At 36.3% G+C, this 26,169-nt stretch overlaps 1 protein-coding gene across 10 annotated transcripts in view; it reads left to right on the top strand.

Moving 5' to 3' along the window:
• Positions 1 to 26,169, top strand: part of DENND4C (DENN domain containing 4C) — a 41,581-nt gene that overhangs the window by 3,991 nt on the left and 11,421 nt on the right. For 2 of the 10 annotated variants that reach the window (XM_054397975.1, XM_054397981.1), the window contains exons 2-23: positions 251 to 503; positions 1,515 to 1,584; positions 2,720 to 2,889; positions 4,229 to 4,470; positions 5,349 to 5,415; positions 6,101 to 6,159; positions 7,326 to 7,470; positions 7,840 to 8,015; positions 10,924 to 11,024; positions 11,639 to 11,857; positions 12,592 to 12,737; positions 13,476 to 13,511; positions 13,793 to 13,923; positions 14,780 to 14,912; positions 15,362 to 15,568; positions 16,202 to 16,330; positions 17,054 to 17,198; positions 17,523 to 17,669; positions 19,847 to 19,972; positions 20,576 to 20,710; positions 21,984 to 23,131; positions 24,737 to 24,917. In XM_054397975.1, coding sequence (XP_054253950.1) covers positions 251 to 503; positions 1,515 to 1,584; positions 2,720 to 2,889; positions 4,229 to 4,470; positions 5,349 to 5,415; positions 6,101 to 6,159; positions 7,326 to 7,470; positions 7,840 to 8,015; positions 10,924 to 11,024; positions 11,639 to 11,857; positions 12,592 to 12,737; positions 13,476 to 13,511; positions 13,793 to 13,923; positions 14,780 to 14,912; positions 15,362 to 15,568; positions 16,202 to 16,330; positions 17,054 to 17,198; positions 17,523 to 17,669; positions 19,847 to 19,972; positions 20,576 to 20,710; positions 21,984 to 23,131; positions 24,737 to 24,917 — 4,166 coding nt within the window. Of the gene's footprint in view, positions 1 to 250; positions 504 to 1,514; positions 1,585 to 2,719; positions 2,890 to 4,228; positions 4,471 to 5,348; positions 5,416 to 6,100; positions 6,160 to 7,325; positions 7,471 to 7,839; positions 8,016 to 10,923; positions 11,025 to 11,638; positions 11,858 to 12,591; positions 12,738 to 13,475; positions 13,512 to 13,792; positions 13,924 to 14,779; positions 14,913 to 15,361; positions 15,569 to 16,201; positions 16,331 to 17,053; positions 17,206 to 17,522; positions 17,670 to 19,846; positions 19,973 to 20,575; positions 20,711 to 21,983; positions 23,132 to 24,736; positions 24,918 to 26,169 lie in introns of all 10 variants that reach the window. The other 8 variants (XM_054397976.1, XM_054397977.1, XM_054397978.1 and 5 more) reach the window with 8 other exon arrangements.

The raw sequence follows: 26,169 nt of genomic DNA on the forward strand, positions 1-26,169 counted from the left end.
GCTGTAGTCATTGTTTTAGACTTCTGTTGTTCTTCAACAGCATTTCTTCCCAAAGAGATTTCTTAAAATATTTTTCTGAACTGTTTCTTTGCCTCAAATCATGCATGAGGAAAGACAATATATACAATTCACGTTAGAATGTTGCAGTGATGACATAGGGTGCTAATGGATAGAGAGTTGCGTGAATTTGTCCAAGTAATTTTGTATGTATTTGAATGAGCATAATATTTTATTTCTCTCCTTTATGCAGAGTTCTGTATGAAGGGAAGGAACGTATCATTTCAGGCTGTGAGGTGATTCAAGCTACTCCGTATGGTCGTTGTGCTAACGTTAACAACAGTTCAGCTTCTTCTCAACGGATCTTTATCACATATCGAAGGGCTCCTGCAATACGGCCTCAAAATTCATTAGCAGTGACAGATATCTGTGTTATTGTTACCAGCAAAGGAGAAACTCCTCCTCATACATTCTGTAAAGTTGATAAGAATTTAAATTGTGGTATGGTAAGTACTTAAAACATTGAGACTTTCTTTTTTCCTTTTTTTACCTTCCTTTTCCCTTTTTTTATTTTCTCCTTTTTTCCTTTTTCCTTTTTTTCTTTTTTAACTTTTTAAAACAACTAACAAACAAGCCTGAAGGAGTAACGCTCTGAACTCCTTTCAGCACTGTCATAATTGTCTTCTATTGCTACATCATAATTCTTTTATTCTGTATACCATATGTGAGACTTCAGTTCTCCAGGTTTTGTTGCTCTGATTTCCTTTGGTGTTAAGAATTACTTCTTCATACTGATTACTCACTGTTCCAGTTTGCATAATCACATATAGGTTCTAGTAATGCAATGGATTTTAAAAAATTTAAGTTAACGATTTATCTCCCTCTCAACCCATTGTTGATGCTGACACAGTGTGAGTCGCAAGTCCTTTTTCCTTATTTAACTAATAATGCCTGTGTTGCTAAGACATGTAAGAATGATAAATACTGCTTATAGTTTCATTATGTACTTCTTTTTTTCATCAGTTTGCTTTTATTTAGTCTGTTTTGCATGTAGTTTAATCAGGCTGAAGTAAGTAATTTTTAATAGTACAATATATTCAGGCAAACTGCAAAAATGCTATGTAAATAGTTCATGGAAGTACAATAAAAGCTTCAGGTGGTCATGTTTAGAATTTTATTTCCACTAAGGAGGCTCCCATAAGAGTCTCTTTCTAAATAATTAAGAAAATGTGAAGTTGCAAATTACCCGCTTCAATTTTACCTGTTCTTCTATTGGAATAAGTCAGAGTAGCACAGCGATGTGATTAGTTTATGCAAATCCTGTAATCGCTAGAAGATGTAAGAAGGGTGCCTTCTCATGTTTACATGAACTGAATAGCCAACTAGTCATTTTATTCTGTACCACCTTTTGTTTAAATGTCTGCTGTGTTTGTAAGTCAGCTTATATTCAAATGCTTTTACTTGAATTTCTCTGTTGTCGTATATACTGGTTCTAAGATGAAACTTGTGTCTTTCAGTGGGGCTCCAGTGTGTACCTTTGCTACAAGAAGTCTGTGCCAGTTTCTAATTCTTTAGCATATAAAGCTGGTAAGTAATTTTAGAAGCGGACTGTCAAAACGGAAGGATTTGAATTCCCTCTTGAAAAACAATTTAAAAAGTTTTAACTGCTGTCTGTTAGAATTCTGTTCCTAAAGCAAGTCAGTTGAATTCAACTTCTGTAATGCCTTCTTTGCTCTCCTCACTTTTTCCCAGAAAAAATGCCCAACAAAACAAGAGCCTTATTAAGGATAGTCTTGCTCTGTATTAATGTAGTTCTTATTGTTACAGGTTTGGACTTAAGAACTTCAGTGGAGAGTTTAGCAAGATTTTAGATGTAACAAAAGACTTAGTATTTGTTGCATTAGTCATGGTGGAGGAGTAAATAAAAATTCTCTTCAACCTTACTAATTTTTCTTTTATGTCTCACAGCTACTGCAACATCTTTCATTTAATTTGAAAGTCAAGTATGTTTCTTCCCTTCACTTCCACAACGATTCACCTCTTTCTTATTTGAGGAGAATTTTGGGGTTTTAGTGTACTGCTACAGATTATGTTTTTTCTCTAGGAAGTCCAAGAAAACTTTCAAAAGAGCCTCTAAGCATTAAGTGCACCAAATTAATTTGAAAGTTGTAAACTACAAAGTAGAAGTGGAAAGCTTAAATAACGAAGTCTGTGTACTGTGAAATAAGCTAGATGAACAGCAGTAGTAAACCAATGCTTGTGTGCCACTTTTCTACCAGGAATATATTTCTGAAAACTGAATGAATTATTCGTTTATATTGAACATATTGAGCCATTAGGAGGAAATGTGGACAGCCAGCTAGTTTATCCTCCTGTTTTCATTGGAGGTATTGCTTCTTTTTTTTTTTTTTCAGTGGATAAATCACAACTTTCTTCATAGTAGTGTCATCTTTGTTAAATCCATTCCAATGGCACATTTAAATAGCACAGGATATTCCCAGCTAGCTAAAAGTGAAAAAACTGTTTCATTGTTCATACAATTTTTAAATGTTTGTTACTTGGATGACTTAGTCTTACTGACAAATGATAGACTTTCCTCTTCTTTGTATGTAATCTTCAGTTACAAAGTCCAGATAACCAACAGACTGTGGAAATAGAGTGCACTTACATTATTTAGACTTGCAGATCAAACATGCTTACTTTCCCTTCTTCCATTCTGAAGGTTTAATTTTCAGATACCCTCAAGAGAACTATGAGTCATTCCCACTGTCAGAATCTGTACCTCTCTTCTGCCTTCCTATGGGAGCTACTATTGAGTGCTGGGACTCGCAAACCAAATATCCACTGCCTGTGTTCTCAACATTTGTACTGACCTGTTCTTCTGCAGAAAAGGTACGGCTCTATATTGTGACTAGTGTTTGCTTTTAGTTCAGGTGGCTGTTGTGGAGGTAAATAGACACTATTTCTTGTGCATTTAAGAAATAGAACAAAACAAATTGTTAAAGATTTCCTTTATAGAACTGTATTTTTTAAAGTCTTCACATAAGATAGAAGTAAACCACACCAGGAAATACTGGAAGAATATGCGTTTACTTGTGTGTAAGATGAACCATACACTTAAAAAACCTGAAACTCTCAGCTCATAGAATCCTTCAAGGACAGGGAACTTCCCAGAAGTTTCTTGGAATGGAAATGTAGCCTGCATGTTAAAGAGATGTTCACTTACTACATGGGCTAGCCATGTTTAAATTGTTACAGTTTTCCTATGATTACCTTAAAAGTAGCTTCTGTGTTAATTTGTGTAAGTAGAAAGTTAATTTGTGAGTAGGAAAATAATTGTTAGAAAATGGCAGGGGAGTGTGAGAAAGTGTGTTAGAGGTAGCATGTGAAAGGTTCTGAATAACTGATGAACTCCTAAGACCAGTGATCCTGCTGAATTCACATGAAGTGATGGATTCAGAACACCAGCTATTTGCTGAATCTGTATAGAGCCACCAGCATACACACAAGCACCAAAAATGTGTTGCATGACTCAGCCTGCACGTGAGAAGGCACTGTCTGCTGTGCACAGAGACTGCAGGATTATAGGCACAGATGGTGAAACAAGGAAGCCTTTTTTGGGGGTTGGTCTCCCAGCCATTGTTTCAGCTGCCCAGCTGTCTCTGTGTGAGTGAACTTCATGAGGGCATAAGTGACTATAATACATGATTATCTCTGACTAATAAATACAAGTTTGGCTGCCAGTATTTTTCTAAGATGGAATGTATACTGTGATATCCATCTTTCTGTGTTCTCCTTTTGCTAAGCTTGCCAAAGTAATTCAGTTAATTATGAAACAAATAAGGAAGGAACGTGAGAAAATGTTGGTAGCCTTTTAGCTTGATAAAATGAGTGAAATAAAAGCTAAAATAATTCTATTCTTTTAATGTAGCAATGTGACCATAATGGTTGGTGGATAGGATTTTATCACAGCATGCTGTTTGTTCTTTCCCTTTTAATTTTCAATATGAATACTTGGTTGAGGAAATTGCAATGAAAAAGAGAAAGGTACAAGAGTACAAGCCATTTTGTTTATAAGAATACTGTGTGTATGCTATATAAATGAAAAGTAATTTCAAAAAATATGAGCTGTAGTATGTCTGCAAATACCAAAGACTTAAGAATGCTTTGAAAGTTCTAATCCAGTCACCTGTTTAATACTGGACCTGCTCAGCTGATATTCATCTTTTAGGTTTATGGTGCTGCTATTCAGTTTTATGAGCCTTATCCCCGAGAGCTGTTAACGGAAAAACAACAGTTGCAGCTGGGTCTCCTGACAGCTGTGGAAAGGAAAGTGGTTACTTCCAAGTCCATCAATTCCAACAAATGCATCTGCCTTCTCTCACACTGGCCTTTCTTTGAAGCATTTCGAAAATTTCTTATGTTCATATACAAACTCTCTGTCTCTGGACCTCATCCTCTTCCCATTGAAAAGTATGTAAAACATTTTTCAGGTTCATGTGGGAAGGGAGTTACATCATCTCAAGAAGTTATGTGATATGTACATATCACACTTATTTAATTTGTGTATTTTCTCTACCATCCTGCTTGCCCTGCATAGCTTATATTGTACTCATTGTAGCAGCAATCGTAGCAGCATTTAATAGCTTCACAGCTTCGGTTTAATTGTAGTGGCTCTTGCAGTGCCAGGAAAGTCAATTGAATTTTATGTGGCTTTTCTGTTGGGAGTACATCATGCCTGTATACCTTCCTCTTAACTACACCAAATACAGAAAATGACTGTGCTATAAGATAAATGCTAATGTCTGCAGTCCTGCAGATTAATAAATACAAACCCAGGGACTCTTTGCGTTAGCAATGAATGTGTCTGCTTCTGAACGCTGCAACTAATACAGACTGCATGCATGTGTGTGTTTAAATTCTGTAGAGGATGCTTTTCATAGTCTTAGAATTTTGCTGAAATGTGTTACCTTCAAAAATCTATTGGACAACTGGCAATGAAGTATATAGTTCCTCTTAGATAAGTCTCACTGCAATTCTGTAGAATGGGGTTAGGCTGCCTGGAACTTTACATGGCTGGCATAAACACCATTGTGTTCCTACCTTTTGCATACATATCTGAAGCTGCCAGTATTAATTTTTCATGCATGAAATGTGAATGAATGGAGCTTGTTTCAGTTTGCATAAACAGGCTGTTAAACTTACCAAAACAGTGAATAAATTTTAAAAACCTTTCTAAAATTTGGTACCAAAGTAATTCCAAAATTAGTCCCTAATTACTGAAGTAATTCCAAAATTAGTCCCTGATTAATCCTTAGTGCTAGTTTTTTACCATCTTACCTTCTTTTCAGGCACATATCCCATTTTATGCACAATATACCTTTCCCTTCGCCACAAAGGCCAAGAATCCTTGTGCAGGTAAGCAAACTATTTGCTTCCATTTTCAGTTACAATAAGGCCAAGCCCTCATTCTTTCCTTTGAAAGCCTAGTTTCTTCCTTTAGGCTTTTTACTCAGCTTTGAATATCCATCTGCTGGAATGGAGTGGGAAGGAGATGGATCGGTTGGCCTTCTTTTGCATTGTTATAAACCTTGGGTAGCTTAGCAAAAGAGACTATTTTATACTTCAGGTGGTGTAAATGGCAGCAGTGTCTGATTGCACTTTTGACATTTCTGTCATGTATGACTCTTCCACTTAACAGACACAGTTGGTGTTACCTTGTAGGGACTGGCAGGGGAAGGGGTGTGAGGAGGGTGTTTGCTGTCATTCTCACTTGTCCACCCACTACTGTGGCTCAGAGGTCATTTGCCCAGGGTACTGTCTCTTTTGCTTCTCTGTTTAATCACCTAGCAGCAGATACAGGTTCAACACTGAGTCACATTTTCCTAAAACTTAGGAAAATCATTTTGATGACTAATACAGGCTCTGCTGACCTAGTAAACACAAGTCTCAAAGATTGCCTCTAATCTACATCTGTTGTGTAAGATTGTTGCTCTGTCAGCCAGGCAGTTTGTTAGACTATGCATATACATTTCTATTGGAATATTATACTACAGTAACTTCAGAGTTGTCCATGTCAATCATGTAATACTTTGTGTTTCAGCTTTCTGCCCATGATGCATTAATACTGTCTCAGCCAGTTTCTACACCATTGCCATTAAGGTATTATTATTAATACTTTAATCGTATGGTCCTTGAAAAATTCAGAGGCAAATGGGAATGAGTCATAGAAGGATGCCAGGTAGTACTGCAGTATTATTTGGTCTTATAAAGAGAAGACTCAATATACATTCATTGTCTTTTTGAGGTAGACATGTCCCTTATGGAAGAATAATATCACTAATTAATCTAAAATAAAGATGAATTGCCAGATTATTATAGGAACTCTGAAGAGAGACATCTGCATTAAGCAGTTACATGAAATCAGGCAACATCTAAGTGTGCTAACGTCTTGGAAAATAAAAACTACACCTAAAATTCAGTATTTCTGCTTCAATGTTAATGAAGTGTCTATGGATATTGCCTGCATCCGGTATGGTTGTACAAGAGGGTTTGGTTTGGGTAGTTTGGTTGATTTTGTTTGGGTTTTTTGAGGTTAAAAACCAAAACATTCTCCCTTTTACAATTCTTTTCGCCTGCTTAAATATTTAATATAATATTCTGTATTGAGAAGAACCACACGTTTAATCACATTACACAGCCTCTTAAGTGAAAAATTGCAGCTAGCTAACAAACTGCAAAGTAACATGAAAGCACTTTTCTGTAGGCAGATTTTAAACCCTAGTGCTCTTACAGATCTCCTTGTAGTTCCTAAATGTCTACAGTCAAAACAAATGCAATGTACTCTAAACTATAGAAACTAAAGGCATGTTGCTGTGAGAAGGATGGATTGATTTTACTTAATTTAGTACTGTGGTTCTAAGATCAAATGTATACTCTAGTTCATGATTTTTGCTTGAAGTAATCTATCATGTGAACCTGATGGTGTTATTTGTGCCCTAATTGTTGTTAACTGGGTAGATCTCTTTCATGAAGATGATGCTTGTGCATATAAACAACACAAAGTCAGCAGCAGAATGGCATACCGTATGTTTCTTTAGCAATAGAATTTGAATTTATGTTTCTTTGTCACGGTGCAGGTCTCATGTTGAGGTGATAGCTATTCAATAGCCGGGTAGATAAACTTGATATATGATAATATTAGTAATATTTAACTAGTTGGTCCAGAACAGTTGTCAAAAGCTTCATAGTAGAGACTTTTAAAAACTTTTTTTTAAAATAACCCTGTAACATTCATATTCTCTTCCTCCTTCTTACCCATTCCTTAGTGGAGCAAACTTTAGCACTCTGCTCATGAAACTAGGACCAGAAAACTGTGCCACTCTATTGCTCTTTGTATTGCTAGAAGGCAAGATCCTCCTCCATTCTCTTAGACCAGCTGTGTTGACAGGAGTTGCTGAAGCTGTAGTGGCTGTAAGTACAAAGTGTTGTGTATAGCAGTGAGAGAATTCAGTTCAAACTCTGCCGTCATTACAAAGCTTTTTAAACTAAAATGCTTTATGTACTAGATGATCATTTTCCCCAGCTGTAACATTTGGTTAAAGTGCCCTACAATTTATAATGCCTTTTAAATAGTGCCTTACAACTATTAGAATTGTCAACATTTTTGCATAGATGACTGAGAGCTGTGCAGTAAATATGTGGTGAAACATGAAGGCTCTTTTGGCAGTGTTCTATGGCTTTTACCAACTTCTTTTCAAGTTGCTGCCTGTAACTGCTTGGGGTTTATTGTACCATATCTGTTGTCATGTTTTAATGCATTGATTTAATTTTTTTCTTCAGATGATATTTCCATTTCAGTGGCAATGTCCATATATCCCCCTCTGTCCTTTGTCTCTGGCCACCGTACTCAGTGCACCTGTTCCATTTATTGTTGGAGTTGATTCACGATACTTTGATCTGTATGATCCACCACAGGATATTGTGTGTATTGACTTAGACACAAACATGGTGTATATGTAAGTTCTGTGGAGTTTTTTACATTTATCTGTAGACAGAAAGATTGCTGATAGTTTGTTTCTTACTGTCCTCTGTTCTTTTTGTCATTTCTAATGCTTTATAGCAAATTAAATATCGCAAATCAAAGGTCAACACTTAGTTCTCATTATAAAAAAAAGTGATCAGACGTTGATATATATTTAGTAAACAATGGTAATGTGTTCTAATTTGTGTTTCCACTTCAGGAGAATGGGACAAAAGCTAGAAATGAGAGAGGTGTGCTGGGCTTTGTCTTGGCTTTGTTTTGTTTGTTGGGGTTTTTTCTGCTTCACCATATCTCACCTTTTCAGCTAGACCTTGCAATTTTGAACGTGGTGTCCCTGTGATCAGTGACTAGTGGTATAAACATGAGTGCTTCAGGACCCTTTGTCACAGCTTTTTGACACTTGGGGCACTTTATTTTTGAGTTAGTAAAGGCTTTTTTCTCAATTTACATGGACTGATTTTTTTAATGAGGTAGGTCAAGCAAAATTTGCTGTCTTATTACATTCAATCTGAAATATTTTCACTTGATCGTGTTTTTAAAGCTTTTGTTAAATTGAAGGTATTGCATGAACAGTTCATGCCTTCTTGAGGAGAGGTTTAATTCAGAGTAACTGTTCTGGTTTTCTGTGTCTAAATGAGAATAGAAATAATGGAATTGAAAATTCAGTTATTTCAGATGTTTAATTAACTATGAATTAGCTTTCCGTTTTGAACTAATTAGATCATAAACAGAGGCATCTAAGGTAATTCAAGATGAGGGCAAACATCAGGAAATAAAGTGCAGATCCTTGTGAAAATACAGTTTTTCTTCATTTCTTGTCACTTTTTAACTTCTGACTTTTGTTTTTGAGTTAAAATTAATCATTTGATTTTATGGGTCAGTAGAATGCTTTTTTCATTTTGATGTGTCAAAAAACACCATTCCTCTACTGAAGCAAATACTTCCTTTATATTACTGAAATGTTTTTTCTTTTTTATTAGTAGCACCAAAGGAAATAGTAAACAGTGGAGCAGACTGTGTTTGGGTTTATGTGTTCTTTTCTCCTTCCCCATGGTCCCCATTAAAAACACTGCACAAAGCATTGTCATCACTCTATATCAAAGCTTTATGCCACCAAAAGAATGATTATAATAGGTGTCATGAAGTAGGAATCTATTGAAGAAACTCAAGGAAGATAATTTTTTTTATATGAAGATACTTGCAATGAAAAATAACTGAATGTGTGGGGGTTTTGTTGCAATTTTTTCTTCATAAGTACAATGGAAGCTGAAGACAGAAAAAGGAGATAGAAATGAGGGATTTAGCATGGAGATAAGAATGTTAAGATTTTGTTCAGATGACTGCTAGAAAGAGCAGTTAGCAACCTTGCATTAATTGGTTACTCAACTAAAATTGAATTCTTACAAGGCACTCAACTGGAAAGATTTTTGCACTTTCTCTTTTATTGTCTTATAGTTCATTTCTCTTTCAATAGTCTACTGATTTTTGTAATTTTTTTCTGCCAATTTTGCATGTGTTTCATCAGTACCACTTACTTGATAGAGGAATTTCACATCTTAACATTTGACTTCAGTAAATGTGTGAGATATTGCTACCTACATTTTGTAACGTGGTAATGAGGATATTTTTCAGTTTTGGAGAGCTGTAGGTAACCCCAGATCTCCATAAACCACTTTGTATTTGTATTATAGTATATTTAGAACACACAGTGTTCTAAAATGTTACATTATTAGTGAGTAAAGATTAGCGTTACGTTTTATTTTATCCACATATATTTCTGCCACTCTTTATTTCCGTGATGATACTTCTGCTTTTTTCTTTACGTGTAAAAGCATTTAACAGCACTGTTGCTAACTTTGAAAGACCGCATAATAGAGGAACAGCATTTGAAAAATTTAGTATTTTCTGCAACATCAGTATGCCTGTCTACTGTCTTTTTAAAGTAAGTCTGCTGTTGTCTTCATTGTGACAGACTGAAGCTTTATTTACTGCCCAAAAATGCTGAAGGTCTTTTATTCATTCAGCATCTTCCCTAATGCTATTTTTTGGATGTTTTCAACTATTTCAACATTGAAGCCTGTTTAATGAGAGTAGCCTGTCTAGGGCAAATGTTCAAGAGTTTTTCTTATATCAGTATTTATTTCCTGGCATTTTTGGAACAATACCACTTACGTTTATAGGAATGTCTTCATGGTGCATAAAAAACCAGGCAAGGGGACCTGTAAGCATGCATTTTCTCCTTTAACTCCTGAAGCTTAGATTTCCTTTCCAAGATAGTTCTGTGTCAATGCCAACTGAGATCAATAATTGAGCAAACACTTCAGTCATGTTAAGTTTAAAGCAAACAGTGACAACTTCAGTTTGGAAAGAAACCAACTTTGTTAGTAGTCTGTCCAATGGCATTATTTAGACCTTATCATTATTTTCAAGATCTGTGGAAAATTTTCAAGGCCTAAAACTACCACAAATTATGGTAGATTTATGGCAGTATAGACTTTGCATAGTAATCACATTTGGATTAGTGTACTTCGCTTATATTAGCAAAACTAATCAAAAATCTGAAAGGGAAACCAGCAAAGTGAAACTTCAGGTAGAAAGTCTGAATCACTTCTTGATGCACATTGTTTTTACAGATTGAAGAAAACTCTACTCATAACTCAATTTATATTGTCCTGTATCTGAGGAAATGAAAGTCTGAGTTATGTCACTCTCATATTTTCATTTTTCACAGATAGGGACAGTAACAAGATTTCCTTTCAGATTTTTTTTTCTTTTTAGTTACTACATTCTGAAAATGAAGCAACATAGGGCTGAGAAGTTTGTGGGTTTTTTAAAATTTGATCCATATTTTATATATCATTTTTCCCTCTCCTGTGCTTTAGATCAGATGATAAGAAGAGCACCACGTGGAAACAGTTTCCTAAGAAGCCATGTAAAAATCTACTCAGCACCTTAAAGAAGCTGCACCCACAGCTGGCAGCAGGTGAAACATATAAAGTAAAGGGTTAAGAACAAAAACTGCCTAAAGGAAGGGAAAATAAATATTCAAAGAAAACAACCATACTTTCTGATACACTCCTACAAGTGTGAAATTGTAATTACTGTAGAAATGTAAAGTCTTCCTTCTGTCATCTATGATGTGAATTCTTTTCCTAGAATTTTTTCTTTAGTATGACTTCTTAAAATGTGAGGGTCTTTTGGTAGCCTTTACTCATGATTATATTGTATTTAAACAGAGTTTCATATAAAATGCATTTGGATCTTGACCTAAAACAGTATTTATAGTTCTGATCAAAGAAGATAGAGGAAATGAGTATATAGGTATATAGCTGTAATGCAGACACTGCTGAATATCTAAAATAATGACTTTTCTACAAAAACAAATCCGTAATAAAATTTTGACAAAGTATTTTTTTGAAAGAAAAGGAAAAACTGACCATCTTCAGCCTAATGACTTGGGACAGGATTTCTACAGTTTGCCACTTCTGAATATGGGCAAGCAGAAAAAGCAAAAATCTATCTTCAGCATCTTGCAAAAGTTACCTGGTTGAATGCACTACATTTTAATACAGGTTTGTATGTGTTGCTCATTGCTAGTTCACAGGAAAACTCAAGAAGGCTCAGCAGTGGAGATGACTCCTATTGAGGCAGATTTCTCCTGGCAGAAAAAGATGACAGAACTTGAGATGGAGATCCAGGAAGCTTTTCTCCGTTTCATGGCATCCATTTTAAAGGGTTACAGAACATTCCTCAAGCCAATCACACAGGCACCTTCAAATAAAGCAACTGCTGCTGATTCCTTATTTGATCATCAAGGTGAGGGTGAGGCAAACCAGCTGGTCATAGTATTGGCAGCATTACAGCTTTAGTGTTGAGTAGCTGTTTCACTTTAAAAAGTCCAAGTTCCCTTTGTGCGATTCTTGACATATTTAATATGGCAATTGTATCCAATTAAACTATTCAAAGTTGATTAGAACTTATGCACATGGGAGTGCAATTTTGCAACAAGTTCTAATATTAGGAAAGCTGTGTTTCAGTAGCATGATGCCCGCCTCTGCCTGATATATTCTGTAAGGGCAGCTCTTGGAAATTAAAGAGTATTTCTGCTAGATAAAATGTCACAGATGTTTTGTTTTGTATGTGGTGGTGTTTTGGACTTAGTTTGAGTTTGTTCATTATATATATTACTTTCTAAGTTTTTTTCATTTACTGTGGAAGAGAGATTTGAGATTCTTAGTAAAACATTTGGCAAGTCTTAAATGTTTCCAGGATCATCTTAAATTCTTCTGATTTTTTACAAACTTGTTATCTTGCACAGTGAGTCAGCAAACACAGTGAGCAGATTATGTGAGTGTAGCTGCTTGCCAAGTGTTGTTAACTGCGGTGAAAAAGAGTTACTAAAAAAAGCCCCCGTTTTAATCTTCTGGATGCAAGTAGTGATAAGCAGTTGTTTTTATTAGCCCTTAAATGTTTTGTGTTGACTCTTCATGTGTTAATTTCTTACGGAATTCATAACTGGCATTTAGTTGTGTGTTTGTCTTTACAACCAGGATTTTTAAAAAGCAGAGACCGGGCCTATACAAAGTTCTACACACACCTCACCAAAACACAGATTTTCAGCCGCTTTATTGAAGAGTGCAGTTTTGTGAGTGACAAGGATACTGGCTTGGCATTTTTTGATGACTGCATAGAAAAGGTGAAAAACCTAGATATACTTCAAATCTATGTGCTCCTGTTAATTTTGTGGTATTGTCCTGGGTTTCAGTCGTAAAGTTAGATACCCTCTGCAGTAAGTGTATTGAGGGATTGGAATTCTTAATGGTTATTGATGAGTCATTTTCTTCCTTGATCTTCTTGCATGGTTAAAATTTTGTGTGTTGATGCAGGAAACTTTCAGTGAAGCCCTGTAGGATGTAAACCTGTAAGATAATGTGAGAAATACTGGTAGCTGACAATTTAGCACAGAGCCATTCCAAGACTTCTCTTTGCATGTTACTTACCCTCCCTCTAATGTGGATTTATCTACTCATGGCTATTTGCGTTGCTGCTCTTTTTTCACAGAATTTAAATTTAGAACATAAAAATGTGCATTCAGAATATACTTTGATTAATCCCATGCTTTATTTGATATTGTTGCAAGTTTTTGATGTGTTGCATACTTTTAAATGTCATGCTGAAAACGTTTTAAAACAGCAGGGTTTTTTTTTTTTTAATGATGCTGGATTAAAGCACTTTGATAGATTTAGGATTTTGTTTGTAGTAGATAATGTCAAAAGATTGAAAGCACACTAACTTGTGTTTTCTTTCAGCTTCTTCAGTGTTATGAAAATTTAGTGTTTCTTATTTAGTGTTTCAGTAAGTGGCAGAGCTTTAATACAGTCACTTAGGATTTTTTTTGAGTTGAGAAGAAGCTATAATTTTTTTTTCTCCCCAGCTCTTTCCAGATAAAGGAGCAGAAAAAGGAGAGAAGGTATTTTATCCTTCAGAATGTTTAGGGATATCTGACCATGAAGTAAAACCAGAAAGTTAGGGCAGTGAACTTTATATTTGAGTGATTAGAACAAATACAAATTTAATGTTTATATATATATATATATATATATATATATATATATATATATATATATATATATATATATAATACAATATAAATTAAATACATTTTAATATATACTAACATAATTAATGTTTAAAGGGATATTTTATCCCAAAGCTGAACGCTGTTCTTAAGAGTACAAACCTTGTTTTCAGGTTGATGTAGATTCTGTTGAAGAAGCACGATTGATTGAACTTGATGAGTCACAAAAAAGTGAACACACAGTGTTCATAATGCCACCAGAACCTCCTGCTGATGATGGTCAGGACCGAGTACCAAAATACAGGTACAAGCCACATGTAGTCAAACTAGAATGCTTATGGCATTAATCAGAGCAGATATGCTGTCTTGGTGCAAGACTTGCCTTTATAAAATGCTCAGAAAAATCATTAAAAATATACAAACTGCCAGGATTCTGGTAAGTTTCTGAAACTCTAGAAGTCACTGCTTTGTGTGTGTGTTTGTTGAAGGCATGTAGATTTTGGGTTTAATTTTTCAGTAGCTTTTTGACAACTTTATAGTAGTACTTTCTTATGTATATTCAATGTTTTTTGTTCCTGTTTGAACCATTTATGTATATTTTGTAGCAACTGCAGTGCACTTTGTTTCACAGGGGGGATAAGGGGGCGGGGAGGTGGGTAATGTATCTGCGCAGTACTGCTGATGTGCAGCTGATGAACCAAAAGAGCAAGACACCCACTACACTTTCTAGGCTCCTTTCATTTAGTGTTTTTTCAGCCCTAGTCAGGAAGTGTGGAGTTTCATACTCTGGGTATGTTTTATTTTTTCTTCCTGGATCTCTTGGAAGTCACAAAGGCTTAGTTTCTAACCATTGTCCTTGTAAGTCATCATCTCTGCTGCCCTGACCTTCATGATATGGATGGCAGTCTGATACTGGTTTCTGTTATCTGTGGAGATGTAGTGTCCAAGGCACATGACATCTTTGTGAAGAAGACTAAAAGGATTCTTATTTTTTTTTCTTTGTTTTTTTTTTAATCCCCAAGTTCTTTGTTCTCCTGCTTGTCAGTTCTATTGGTGCAAGTTGTTTTTGCATGGCTTTCATGCCATGGGCAGATATGTGAAAAGCTTTTATTTTCTTTTCTCTTTCTTTTTTTCTATTATTTTTTAAATCATACATATAGCTATAAAAACTTTCCACGTCTAGATTTGAAGCTCTTTGACAGACCAGAGGAGTTCAAGCTCTCCTTCAGCAGACATCCAGCTGGAAACAGTATTTCAAATAGTCCAGCACTCATGGCAAAGAGGACAAAACAGGTCAGATGAGTCTTACTGTAATCACTATGTGAACACTGGAAATTTTGGGATAAAATTTATACTGTAATTTAGTATTGATAGAGGTTATGTTTTTTAACTATTCAGAATCAATGCTTGAAAACAAATAGAAGACAACAAATAAATTTGCATCTGCGGTTGCAGTTTATTGTCAAACCCCTTTTAGAGCTTTAGATTGTAAGAGAAAATGAAATTAAAATTAATACTTGAATGGGGAAGGATAAAAAGGGGATTAATTCTGATGGCAATTTTTGCTTGCAGGGAACATTAATAAAATAGTAGTAAGAAGGGAAATTCAGTTGAATGTTTGTTCAGTTATTAAATCTTTACTTTTAGGAGCCAGTATCTGAGTAAGTAATGGTTTCTAGACTGAGTAGTTTAAATCTTTTATCTATTGATTTTTTTGGTTTTCTTTCGTTTTACCCTTGCAGGAGATAAAAACTGCCCATAAATTAGCCAAGAAGTATTATGTAAGCCCTCCACAGTGGGCTAAATGTCTCTTCAGTCATAGTTACAGCCTATGGTTTATTTGTCTGCCAGCCTACATCAGAGTTGCACATCCCAAGGTCAAAGCACTGCAGCAGGCATACAATGTTCTAATTAAAATGAGGAAAACTGATGTGGAACCACTAGATGAGGCAAGTGCAAATAAAAAACTTGTTGCCATAAACATAGAGTAGAAGGCAAGATTCACATAAGGGGTGCTTTTCTGCTACCATACTTACAGTTTGAAAGTCGATATGAAATGATCTCAAAGAAATCTGCTTAACTGGGTCACAAGAAATTAATTTCCAATTTCATCACCAGTGTAGTGTCAGCTGGGTCAAGTATTCCAACTTAATGTTACTAGTCTTTTTGTGGACTTCTCGAAGAAGGGAGTTCTTGAATATCCCTATTTTTCAAACGTACTTTGCAGCCTCACTGAACTGAAGGGATAATGAGTTGGTTTGCAGCATGTCATTCTTTCAGTAATATCCACAGCTACACAGTATCAAGTTACCTGGTTTTCACATGGGCATTTCCTTCCCTCCATTATTTGCAAACAAGATCCCAGTGGAAAAAAACCAGAGCTTGCAGATGTCATTTCAACTTGTAGGATTTCCTGTTTGATTTTTTTGCTCCCTCTTCTGCCTTTTGAGTGTTACATACTGAGTAGCCACTTTAACACGGCTCTCCCTTTTACATATGTAAAAGTTAGAAATCAGACAAGAACTTAAGCTGTTTCAAACCCCTAGTCATCAGTACATTTATGCATTTCTGTATTTTGTCAGGTCTGCTACAGAGTTGTTATGCAGCTCTGTGGCCTGTGGGGTCAGCCTGTTCAGGCTGTGAGAGTCCTCTTTGAAATGAAGAATGCTGGAATACAGCCAAATGCCATCACCTATGGTTATTACAATAAGGTAAGAGAAATCTTGATGAGGGGTAGTAGACCAATGCTTCTCTTGGCTGTTGTTGTTCTCCTTGTCCTGTAGCATGTTTTAAAGATTGTTTCTTACAGCTATTGACTTGGATTTGATAATTCTGTTGGGCAAGCAAAAATTTTGAATGTGCTAATTGTTTACTGGGTCTAAATCACATGGGTTTACACTGTTAAGTTTACATTCCTGCACTGTTTGACTGCACCAAAAATTATGTTGAAATACACTTTTAAGTGTTTCCATTTCCAATTTTTACCATCTGTCAAAACTATCTCAGATTTCTGAGTGTATTCTTTAAGGTAGCAGGATCCAGGGTGGATAAAGACTGGAATTAAGCTAGCTGAAGCATCCTCCCCCTCTTTTCCTGGCTTCCAAATTCCTGTAATATGCTGATGAAATTTCATAGTAAACAATGTAAATTGATAGCCAAGAAGATGCTACTGTGGTCTTTTGTAGCTACCAAAGTGTATAAATAACAAGCCCCACCTCACTTAAAGAAATCTTGATCCTTTGTTGTTACTCAGCTGTTGTATCCAGAGCTGTGGGCTAAAAGGAAACAGCTCATAAAAACGCAGTTATTTGTCCTCCTTCACATGGTTGACAGGAAATACATTTTTGAGTATGGAAATAAAAGCTCCTCACTGTACTGTGTATCTCAGCATAACTTCATTACTGCTTTTGTTATTGCAATGTCTTTTTCTGTAGGCAGTTTTAGAGTCTCCTTGGCCTAGCAGTAACCGCAGTGGCATATTCCTGTGGACAAAGGTACGAAATGTAGTCCGTGGTACAGTACAATTTAGACAGTGCTTAAAGAAGTCAACGCAGAGCCCGCAAGTACCTGTGATACCAGGTAATAAGTTAATTGAGAAGGATTTATTTCTGCTGAACAAGAGCATGACATGCTTTCTGATGGACTGCAGCTAACATTGTGGCTTTTACAAGTGGAAAATCCTTAAATGTTTAAAAATTGATAATTGCCAACTTAATGCTTGAAACAGTCTTTTATACATCTTTCTCACAGTGAAGAACTGCCTGAATTCTGTTGCTAGAATTTCGTGTTCTTATTTTATATGTGCAAGTGGAAGTGTTTACTGTTACTTGATGAGGTTAGATTTGTATAAAAACCTCAAATTTAAATCCTCTCTTACTAACCTGCTCTCGTTCATGTCTTTAGCTCTGCGGAGTACCACGGGTGGAAGTGATGGGGACATGGTGAGCCATGGTAGCATGGATAGTTCTAATGATGCTAACAGTGGGGAGCACACTCTCTTCGTCAGTGACTTAGTCAGGCTTGATTCCTTTGATAATCACTTTAGCACAGGTACTAGACTATGCTGGGTTTCACTACCAACAGTACCCCCTAAGGCTACATTTTCTAGTCTTCTGTTGATTTTTCCCTCTACAACCACCACCTTCGCCTCTTGAGGCTATAGAAAACAAAGTGTTGAGTAAAGATCTGTAATGAAAAAGAAATACATTGTTGTCAAATATTGCTACTTTACCAGATCATGCTTCTTTAGTTTAGAGTGAACCATAGCACAAGTGCTGTTATCTTAAAATAAATGTCTTGCTGTGGTCTCATGAACCTTTCTTTTTGTACTGCTCTTCAGAAAAAAAGTATGAAGGCTCTGACCTGAGTCTGTTCAATTTTTGCGTATTGTCATTTATTCATAGAAATTACAGTCTGTGTGTGTAAAACCTTTGTATGTGTCAAACCTTTATCTGTATTAAAAGAGCAAAAGTTGCTGAGGTGGTAAGAAGCTAACACTTTAAAATGTTGTTCATCAATGATAATCCAGAGAGGTCTAGTTAGCATTCCTGGAATTAGTATATTATCTTTAGTTATAGTAAGCTATGCTTTTGAAGGCCATATGCTAGTTTCCTAATAGTAATTGCCTAACTTGGAAATAAATGTAGCAACTATCATAACCTTGTCATACATGCTTTATGGAAAACACCCTGGAAGTGGGAAGACAGGTGTTAAGCTGAAGAAAAACTCTGCCTTAAATGTGATGTGTACTTTTCCAGACAAACTGGAGTAAGAGAGTGCACAGGAGGTTAATCACTTGAGATGGCAGGGCAAAATTCATGTTTCTCTGTAGTACTGATTACATTCCACCTGTGCAGTCTCAACTAAACTTCCTTTTTGTGTGTACTTCAAAATGTAATGTACAAACGGTTCTTGCGCATTCTTTGTTTTTAATATCTTGAGCCCTCTGTAAAGAGAACTTTGAGTCTGATTCCTGTGCTTCATCTGATATGCCTGCCTAGAATATTGAACTTCCCTTCTCTCTGCTCTTTGTTGCTCTGCTTTTTGCTCTTTGCTGTCTCTGAGTGCCGCATTTTTCCTTGGCTATCACGGTGTGGGGTGCAGACTTACATGGTGTGAAGCCTTGGATGCACGTGTGCATTATTTCTACCCTTGAATATTACTTCTGCAGGTAATTCACCCGTTTATTGGTAGGGTGTTTTCAGTTGTGCACAGCAGGATTACTAACATTACTGAAATGGTGTTAGAGGAAAATAAGGATCAAAGACTGTCAGAACTTTTCTATATAAAAGGTTTTTAATATAATAGCAAAATGTAGTAACTGATGGGTGCTTAAACTTTTAAATTTAATTTTTTACATGTTAGCTCTTTGTGGATAAAAGAAACAGCATTAATATGTATTGTAGATAAATTATATCTGTCAATCAGGTTCTGCGGAGCTTCCTAATAGCTTTAATACTCAGTAAATTACACTTTGATCTTTTTAATTACTGTCATGTATTCTAATAGGTACACTAAGGCATATAAATAATCCTGTCTAACATATTACTGTGGGATATGTCCCATACGCTCATTTTGTATTTTTGCTTGTGCAGCAGCACTTCAGATAAAAATAACAAGGTGTCTTTCTGAATTCTTTCCTATGGCAGGCTTTTTTAAGAATGAAGTGCAGCTGTCAAGTTAAACTGGTATTATGGAGGAACAGACACTTAAACATCTAGATATCTTTTTTTTTTATATATATATTATATTTCATACTTTGAACTACAGCACAGAGATGCAACATGATTTGTGGTGCAGTTCCTTTCAGGAATGTATACATTGTTAGAAGCTTACTCAGTTACTGTTGTGTGCTTGTCTAAATTTCTTTTGCAGATGAATTTGAGAATTTAGCTTGCTTAGCAGTGAAATATTTCATCCTCATGAGAAGGGAAAAAAATGAAAGGAGATAACATTGTATTAAAAGTACTCAGTCACTACAGTGTTCTTTGGGGACTGGCTTGTATTTAATGTGATATTTAGAGGCATAATTTTGGATTATATAGACTCTGCTGTCATCACTACCAAGCAGATCTGTGCAGAGATTTGGCATTTTGGTGATCTTACTATGAATTTTTCTGGAGAAACAAAGTATGAAACAGATTTTCAGATCTTTTATTATCTTATTGAAAACCAAGTACAGGAAGGAAAAACAGATCTGAGGAATGTGTTTGTATTTCTTCAAACAGGTGGTCAGTCAGACCAGGGCTTTGGATCAAAGGATGAACTTTTGAGAGATTATGGGGATAATCTTCATACAACTGAAACACAAGTAGAGAAAGATATTTCTTCTAAAGCTGAAGACCTAATAGGAGGTTAAGTATTAATGCAAAGTGTTTATTGAGGTCAACATGATCTGCCTCATGCTTTAGACTACCACAAATACGTAATGTATTGAATTATTATGTTGCCAAGGTTAAAATACGACTGTATGAAATGTGGTGGATTACTTCTGTGCCCCAGATAAGAGTAGTGGAATACATACAAGTATAATACATATAAGCTACAAGAAGTAGCCTTTTGTTAGACTAATTCAGTATGGAAAGACATACTGGACAACTGTTAGGGCACACAATATTTTGAATTCTGTTTCTCTCATTTGTATACTTGAAAATTTGACCATTTTGTAAGTTCTACTGGTTGACCTAAAAAAGATACTACTTTTTTCCTACAAACCCTTCCCAGCTGTAGAAAAAATGGTTGTTTCCTGTCTTCTGTCCAGACTTTTCCCTTAGTTTTTCTGTATTTTGTCTTACTTATCTCATTGAATATGTTTCATATTGTATGCTCAGTACCAAACAGAACTGGTTCTTTAGTGTATAATTGCATAAGGAAGCAGTGCTTGAGTTTGTATTTTCCATAACAGTGCAAATGAAATTACTTGAAGTCAGCTAAAGTTCATATTCTCTTTCTTGCAGAGATTGGTACTGAGAAATCTGTTGAAAAGCAACAGCTGGGTATAGAAACTCATAGTGCAACAGACCCACCTCCTTCGGGTAACAGTATTGTGAAAGTTCCATCTGGAATTTTTGATGCCAGTGGCAGGAAGAGCAGTGGTGGTGAGTCACCGGGTGAAACAAAACTTGCTAAAGTCCTGATCTTGTTGTGCTATAGTGTTATACAATCTTTTTTATGCTATGAAAAGAAATAAAACTTTATTCGAGGTGCAGATATCTTGCCCAGCATTTGCTTTCCACCATTATAATTTGCAGGTGATTTAGAAGGAACCTATGGATTCTGAGGTTGAAAATCAATGTTCAGTTGATTGAAATGAAGATTTCCTGATCCTACACTGAGAGTGTTTCACTAATGTACCAAAAACAACAAGAGAATTGGTTTTCTCTGCTCTTGATTTTTTTTCACCTAAACCTTGCTGACCTTGGACAAGTCTTTTTAGTCCTGTGGCTTAGGTTGCCAGTGTGTTACAATGTCATCTTCGTGCCATACAAAATTTATTTACATATCTGAAGCTTTGTGATGACGAATAATTGTGGATATACAAAAGCCAAACCTTTGGGCTCATTTGTCTTTTCTACCTTGGTGCCTGTCTTTGACTAAGGCAATTTAGTCCAGCTTCAATGTAGTTTGAGGGCAAAGAATTGAGGCTCAGGTAAGAAGCTGCCCAGAACCTTTCTGACAAATATGAGAACTGTCTAGTCAAAAAGCAGCATTGAGGTGAGACTCCAAACATCCTCCAGCAGAGGATATGGTGTATTGAGTCCTCTGTTGGGATCCTAATGTAGTAGAATTTCCATTCTTAAGAAGGTCTTTTCCTACATAACACACCTTTCTACACAATAAATACTCCCAATTCCTTTGAGGAAATGAGAGTATTTATAAAATTAGTTTGTCTTTCATATGTTAAATTTAATTAACTTTTTCTAAATATAGATGTTTCATAAAGTAACCTCTCTGTGTTGCGTGGACAGACCTGATAGGATTTTTTTCAGAACCAGCATGAACTGTGGTGTTTAATATACAGATCTGTGAAAGTAGCACTGAGAAAAAAGAAAATTAAGAGCAATCTTTACAATTGTACTTTCCTTTAGTTCATGCTTGGTGCTGGGTGTTGGCACAGGAAAGGAGGTAGAAGATGTAAAAGGCTTTGACTTCAAGGAGCCAGAGTACATGACTTTCAGTTTGCAAAATGCCGTTGCAGCCAGTAAAGTAACCTGTTAGTACTAGTATAACTTCTTAGTGGATAGCATGAGATTGTGGTGTTCCAGATCTTCTCATTGGTGAGGAAATAAAGAGATTTCACATGATTTCAGGAGAAAAACATTTTTGGTGGCGATGGATCCCATATTAATGCCTTTTCTCTTTTAGAAACTGGTTGTAGCCCACTGTTCATAACTCAGGATTCAGCTGAAGATGTAGTCTTTGGTGATGTTTCTCCTAAGAAAACAAGTGAAAAAGGACAGAAGAGGCAGAAACTGTTTTCAGAGAGAAGCTGCAGTTTCAGCAGTGAAAGCAGAGCAGGAATGCTGCTGAAAAAAGGCAGCTTGGACTTGCATTCTAAAGAAATAGCAATAATGATGGGAGCAGATGCCAAGATCCTAACAGCAGCTTTATCTGGGGCCCAAACTCCATCCTGTCATATGAATAAAGCCCACAGCTTTGAAAGCATTGTTGACCAGCAGGTTTCTGGCACAAGTGGCACTTGGAGTTGCGTGGCTGAGAATGATTGGGAATTGGAGCATAGGTCTTCACCAGTGCTGGAAGAACCTGGGGAGGGGCAGGAGTATCTTGAGAATGGAAGAGATGAAAACATGACCACAGTGGAAGATATGAGTCTTGAACAGTCAGCTGAGTCAAAAAACCAGAAACCAGAATCCAAAGATGCAAGTACTAAAAGGAATAGCTTTTTTGGAGTGGCTAAGCCTGTTGAAAGAGAGGATGTTGAAGTAGGCTTGGACCCTTTATCTTTGCTGGCAACTGACAGTACACAACCAATGCATCCAGAACCTGAGGAAAAGTTGGTGTCACCAGTTGCAGCACGTAATTTGGCAGATGAAATAGAGAGCTATATGAATCTGAAGAACCCATTGGGTAGTAAGTTTCCCAGCATGGAACTTCACAAACCAGATAGGGAAGCAGAAGCCTCTGGTACTCTTGGTCACTCCCAAGAAAGGAGGTCCAGCCTACCTTTGGATCCTGTCCTGCCGTCTCCCAAGTCTTCTGAAAGTTGGAGAAGTCCTACAGTCTCCAGATCCAAAACATTCACCGGACGACCCAAGCAACAAATCCATCCACGAGTTCAAAAGGAGCGGTCTTCGTCTTTGACAGGACTGGGCCGTTCTTCTCCACATGGCTCGTTAGGATCTGTTGTAACAACTTTATCCAATCTGAAATTAGACAATATACTGTCTGGACCAAAAATGGATGTTCTGAAATCAGGCATGAAGCAGGCTGCCAGTGTGGCCAGTAAGATGTGGGGAGTTGTATCTTCAGCGTATAATTACTCAGATGATGAGGCAAGTATTTTTCAGTATTAAAAATTCTGGGGGATAAAGTTAGAGGGGTAACTTCTGTGTCCAGAAGACTGGTTCACAGTATGGTGTTTTTTATTTAGTATTGATTTTTATTAGCTAATAAAATTTGAATTTTTTTTCTATGATGCATCTTCCCTTTGTCATTAAAAAAACCAGTTCTCAGACAAAAGCAAATTAAATGGGCTTAATGCAGTAAACCTAAACTTTTTGTTCTCAACAGTCCCTCCATTCATTTATCTGTCTTTTTATTTACATTTAAAGAAACTGGACCATGAAATCCTAGTGAGAACAAAATTATGTCGTCTTAAATGATATTATATTGCTTGTATTTTTAAAAATAAAGATTCTGAAAACAAATAACAAACCTAAGAAGTCAGATTGCTGAGGACTGAAGTTGAAAATTAAAGAACAGCCTAAGTTCTAGTAAATTCACTTATCAAGAATGTGTAAACTAAATGTTAATGGTTCTTTTGTGAGCACACTTAACAGAGGCTGTTCTAGAGTAAAACATGTCAAAGTATAATAACATGAAAGAGGAAAGGGAGGGGTAAATATTACAGCTTCCTTCCATATATGCTGCCTCCAAACAGTTTTCTCTGTTAGAAAGGCCTCTGTATGATCCAGTTAGCCCTTTGATCTGGGATTTGACTTTAAGGATCTTCTTTCTCCCCTCTTGAGGCACATAGCAGGTAACTTTGTTTCCTTTTTCAAATTCTCCCTACTTTACCCAAACTCCATAAAGGTGGGAAAGGGGAAAATAGCCGTTGAGCTTTATTTCTGTGTGAAACAAAATTATGTGACGTTGCTAATAAGGTGCTTTCTACTAAATAGGAAAAAACTTTTGGTTTGTTCGTTTGGGGTTTTTTTGGGTGGGTGGGTGGGGGTTTTTTTTTAGTCGATTTTTGGTTTGGTTTTGTTGTTTGTTTGTTTGTTTGTTTTTTACCAGATTGTGCCTACAACAGTGAAGACGCACTGCTTTGCTTTCTATCCTGTTTTTAATGATGACCTAAGTTTTCCTGTGTGTCTTTCTATTATACTGACCTATTTTGTACATTTTCATTTAATGGTACATTAAACCCCTTTAATGTGACTTTTTTGAATTTCCTTCAAGGATCTTTTCAGTCTGTTCTTACTTCTGCAGCTACCCTTTTTAATATCCTAATTACTATACTTTGTCACATCCTGTGACCTACTGAGTATGCTATTGCTGCATCATTTCAGCTGGTGTGTTTTGTTCTGAAAGTATGACTTGAACATTTTTCTGATAATTCCTTCATTTTGTGTAATATCTGGCAAATCACAATTTCTACATCATTTTTCCTGTTTCTCCTGTAATGGAGTTTATATATATATAAACTCAGTTTGATTCTCAGCTACATGTTTTCACTGGTAAAGCCTTTTATCCAATGTCCTTCAGGTTTGTCCAATATCTACTTCTTTTTGGGGATTGCATAGATATGTTTTGCATCCAGTAAGTTTTTTACAGCAGAATTTTTTCTTCTTCTTCAATTATTAGGATCAAGATAGAAGTCAAATAATGAATCTGGAAGTACTAAAGATGCTAACTTTCTTCTTCTTGTATTAAAGGAAGAAGGCAATCGACCAGACTTTAACTTCCCTGCTGGTTTTGAAGAAAACATTTTAGGAGATCATCTGTCGTCAAGAGCTGGAGTCTCAGGGCTCATTACGAATGAGCTTGCAGAAAGCACTACTAGTCTGGTCAGTAGCAGCAGCAGTGGAGATGCAGGAAGACAGCCCTCCATTGCAGGTGAGATTTTGTTTTGTTTCCCTCTCGTAACTACTTTATGTATAGTTTTCCCTGTTTGTTATATTATGTGAAATAATTCCTAACAGTGGAAGATAATAGTGATCTGAAATAATTTCAAGCCCTTGAGATAAATATAAGCAAATTTATACTTCCATAGTATACTCTCCACTTGCAGTAGTAAATAGCTAATACTTCAAAAAGTTGATACAAAATACAGAGATTTAACTATAAAAATACTTCTCCTGACTATGTCTGCCACATATGGGTAAGATCCCAGTTTATGCCAGTCTCAGAGCCCAGGACTCTTTTTGGGATTATTTGGCAGGATTAATGTTTGCCCCTCTTTCAAGTGTCCAATAAGGACTTGCTCTGACAAGGTCAGAAATTTAAAGCAATTCAATGGTTTAATTTATTAAAGTGACAGATACAAGATGGGATTGCTGGTGGTAAATGCACTAAGTGCAAGATGATCTCTGGTCGGTGAACCCCAGGTAACATCCAACACAGTTGGAGACGCAAACCTTTGCGGTAGTTCCAATACAAAACAGAAATGCACAAAAGTTAAGCTGTGTATTGAAGGTGCACTTCTCAGCAGGTGTCCCTGTCTTGGGTGAAGGAAAAGGAACACAGCCTTTTGACTGTCCTTGACTATGCCTGTGTGGGTGCTACTGCACACAGGTGTTGCAGCTGTTGCCTCCCATCCCAGGGATTAGTCATCTCATGGGTTTTCTACACTAGCTCAGGCTATTTCTGCCATTGAGGTTATGTTTAGCATGATTTAGGAGAAGAGTTGAGTAACATAACCGTATATATTTAACATGTACTCAGTTTTGCTGGTTAGCATATTGAAAGTTGTCAACTTTAATACTCCAATTGCATTCAATTAGGCAAAGGGTTTTGTGCAGGCACCCTGGCCCTCAAATTCTGTTTTTAAGTTGGGTGTTTATGTTATTTTCATCCTGTTTCATTGGTTTTAGCCAAAAGAGGGCTCTGTTATGCTTGTAAGATACCCTTCTTCAGCTCTTTGTTGTGCCAGCTTTGTGGGACTTTTTTTTTTTAACACAAACACCTACTAAATGTAAATTACCTTGGTCCCAAAGCATACTGAATCAGCTGGCATTCCTTTCCCACTGTAAGCTAGGCAGTTACCCCACAGTATAATAGGACGATGCCTAATTAGTTAATAGCCAGGAGCGCTTCATTCATGTAAAGCAATAATATAAAGAAAGTTGTTCAATTAATACAGAAAAGC

This window comes from Indicator indicator, chromosome Z, assembly GCF_027791375.1.
Source record: "Indicator indicator isolate 239-I01 chromosome Z, UM_Iind_1.1, whole genome shotgun sequence".
In the NCBI taxonomy this organism is placed as follows: Eukaryota; Metazoa; Chordata; class Aves; order Piciformes; family Indicatoridae; genus Indicator; species Indicator indicator.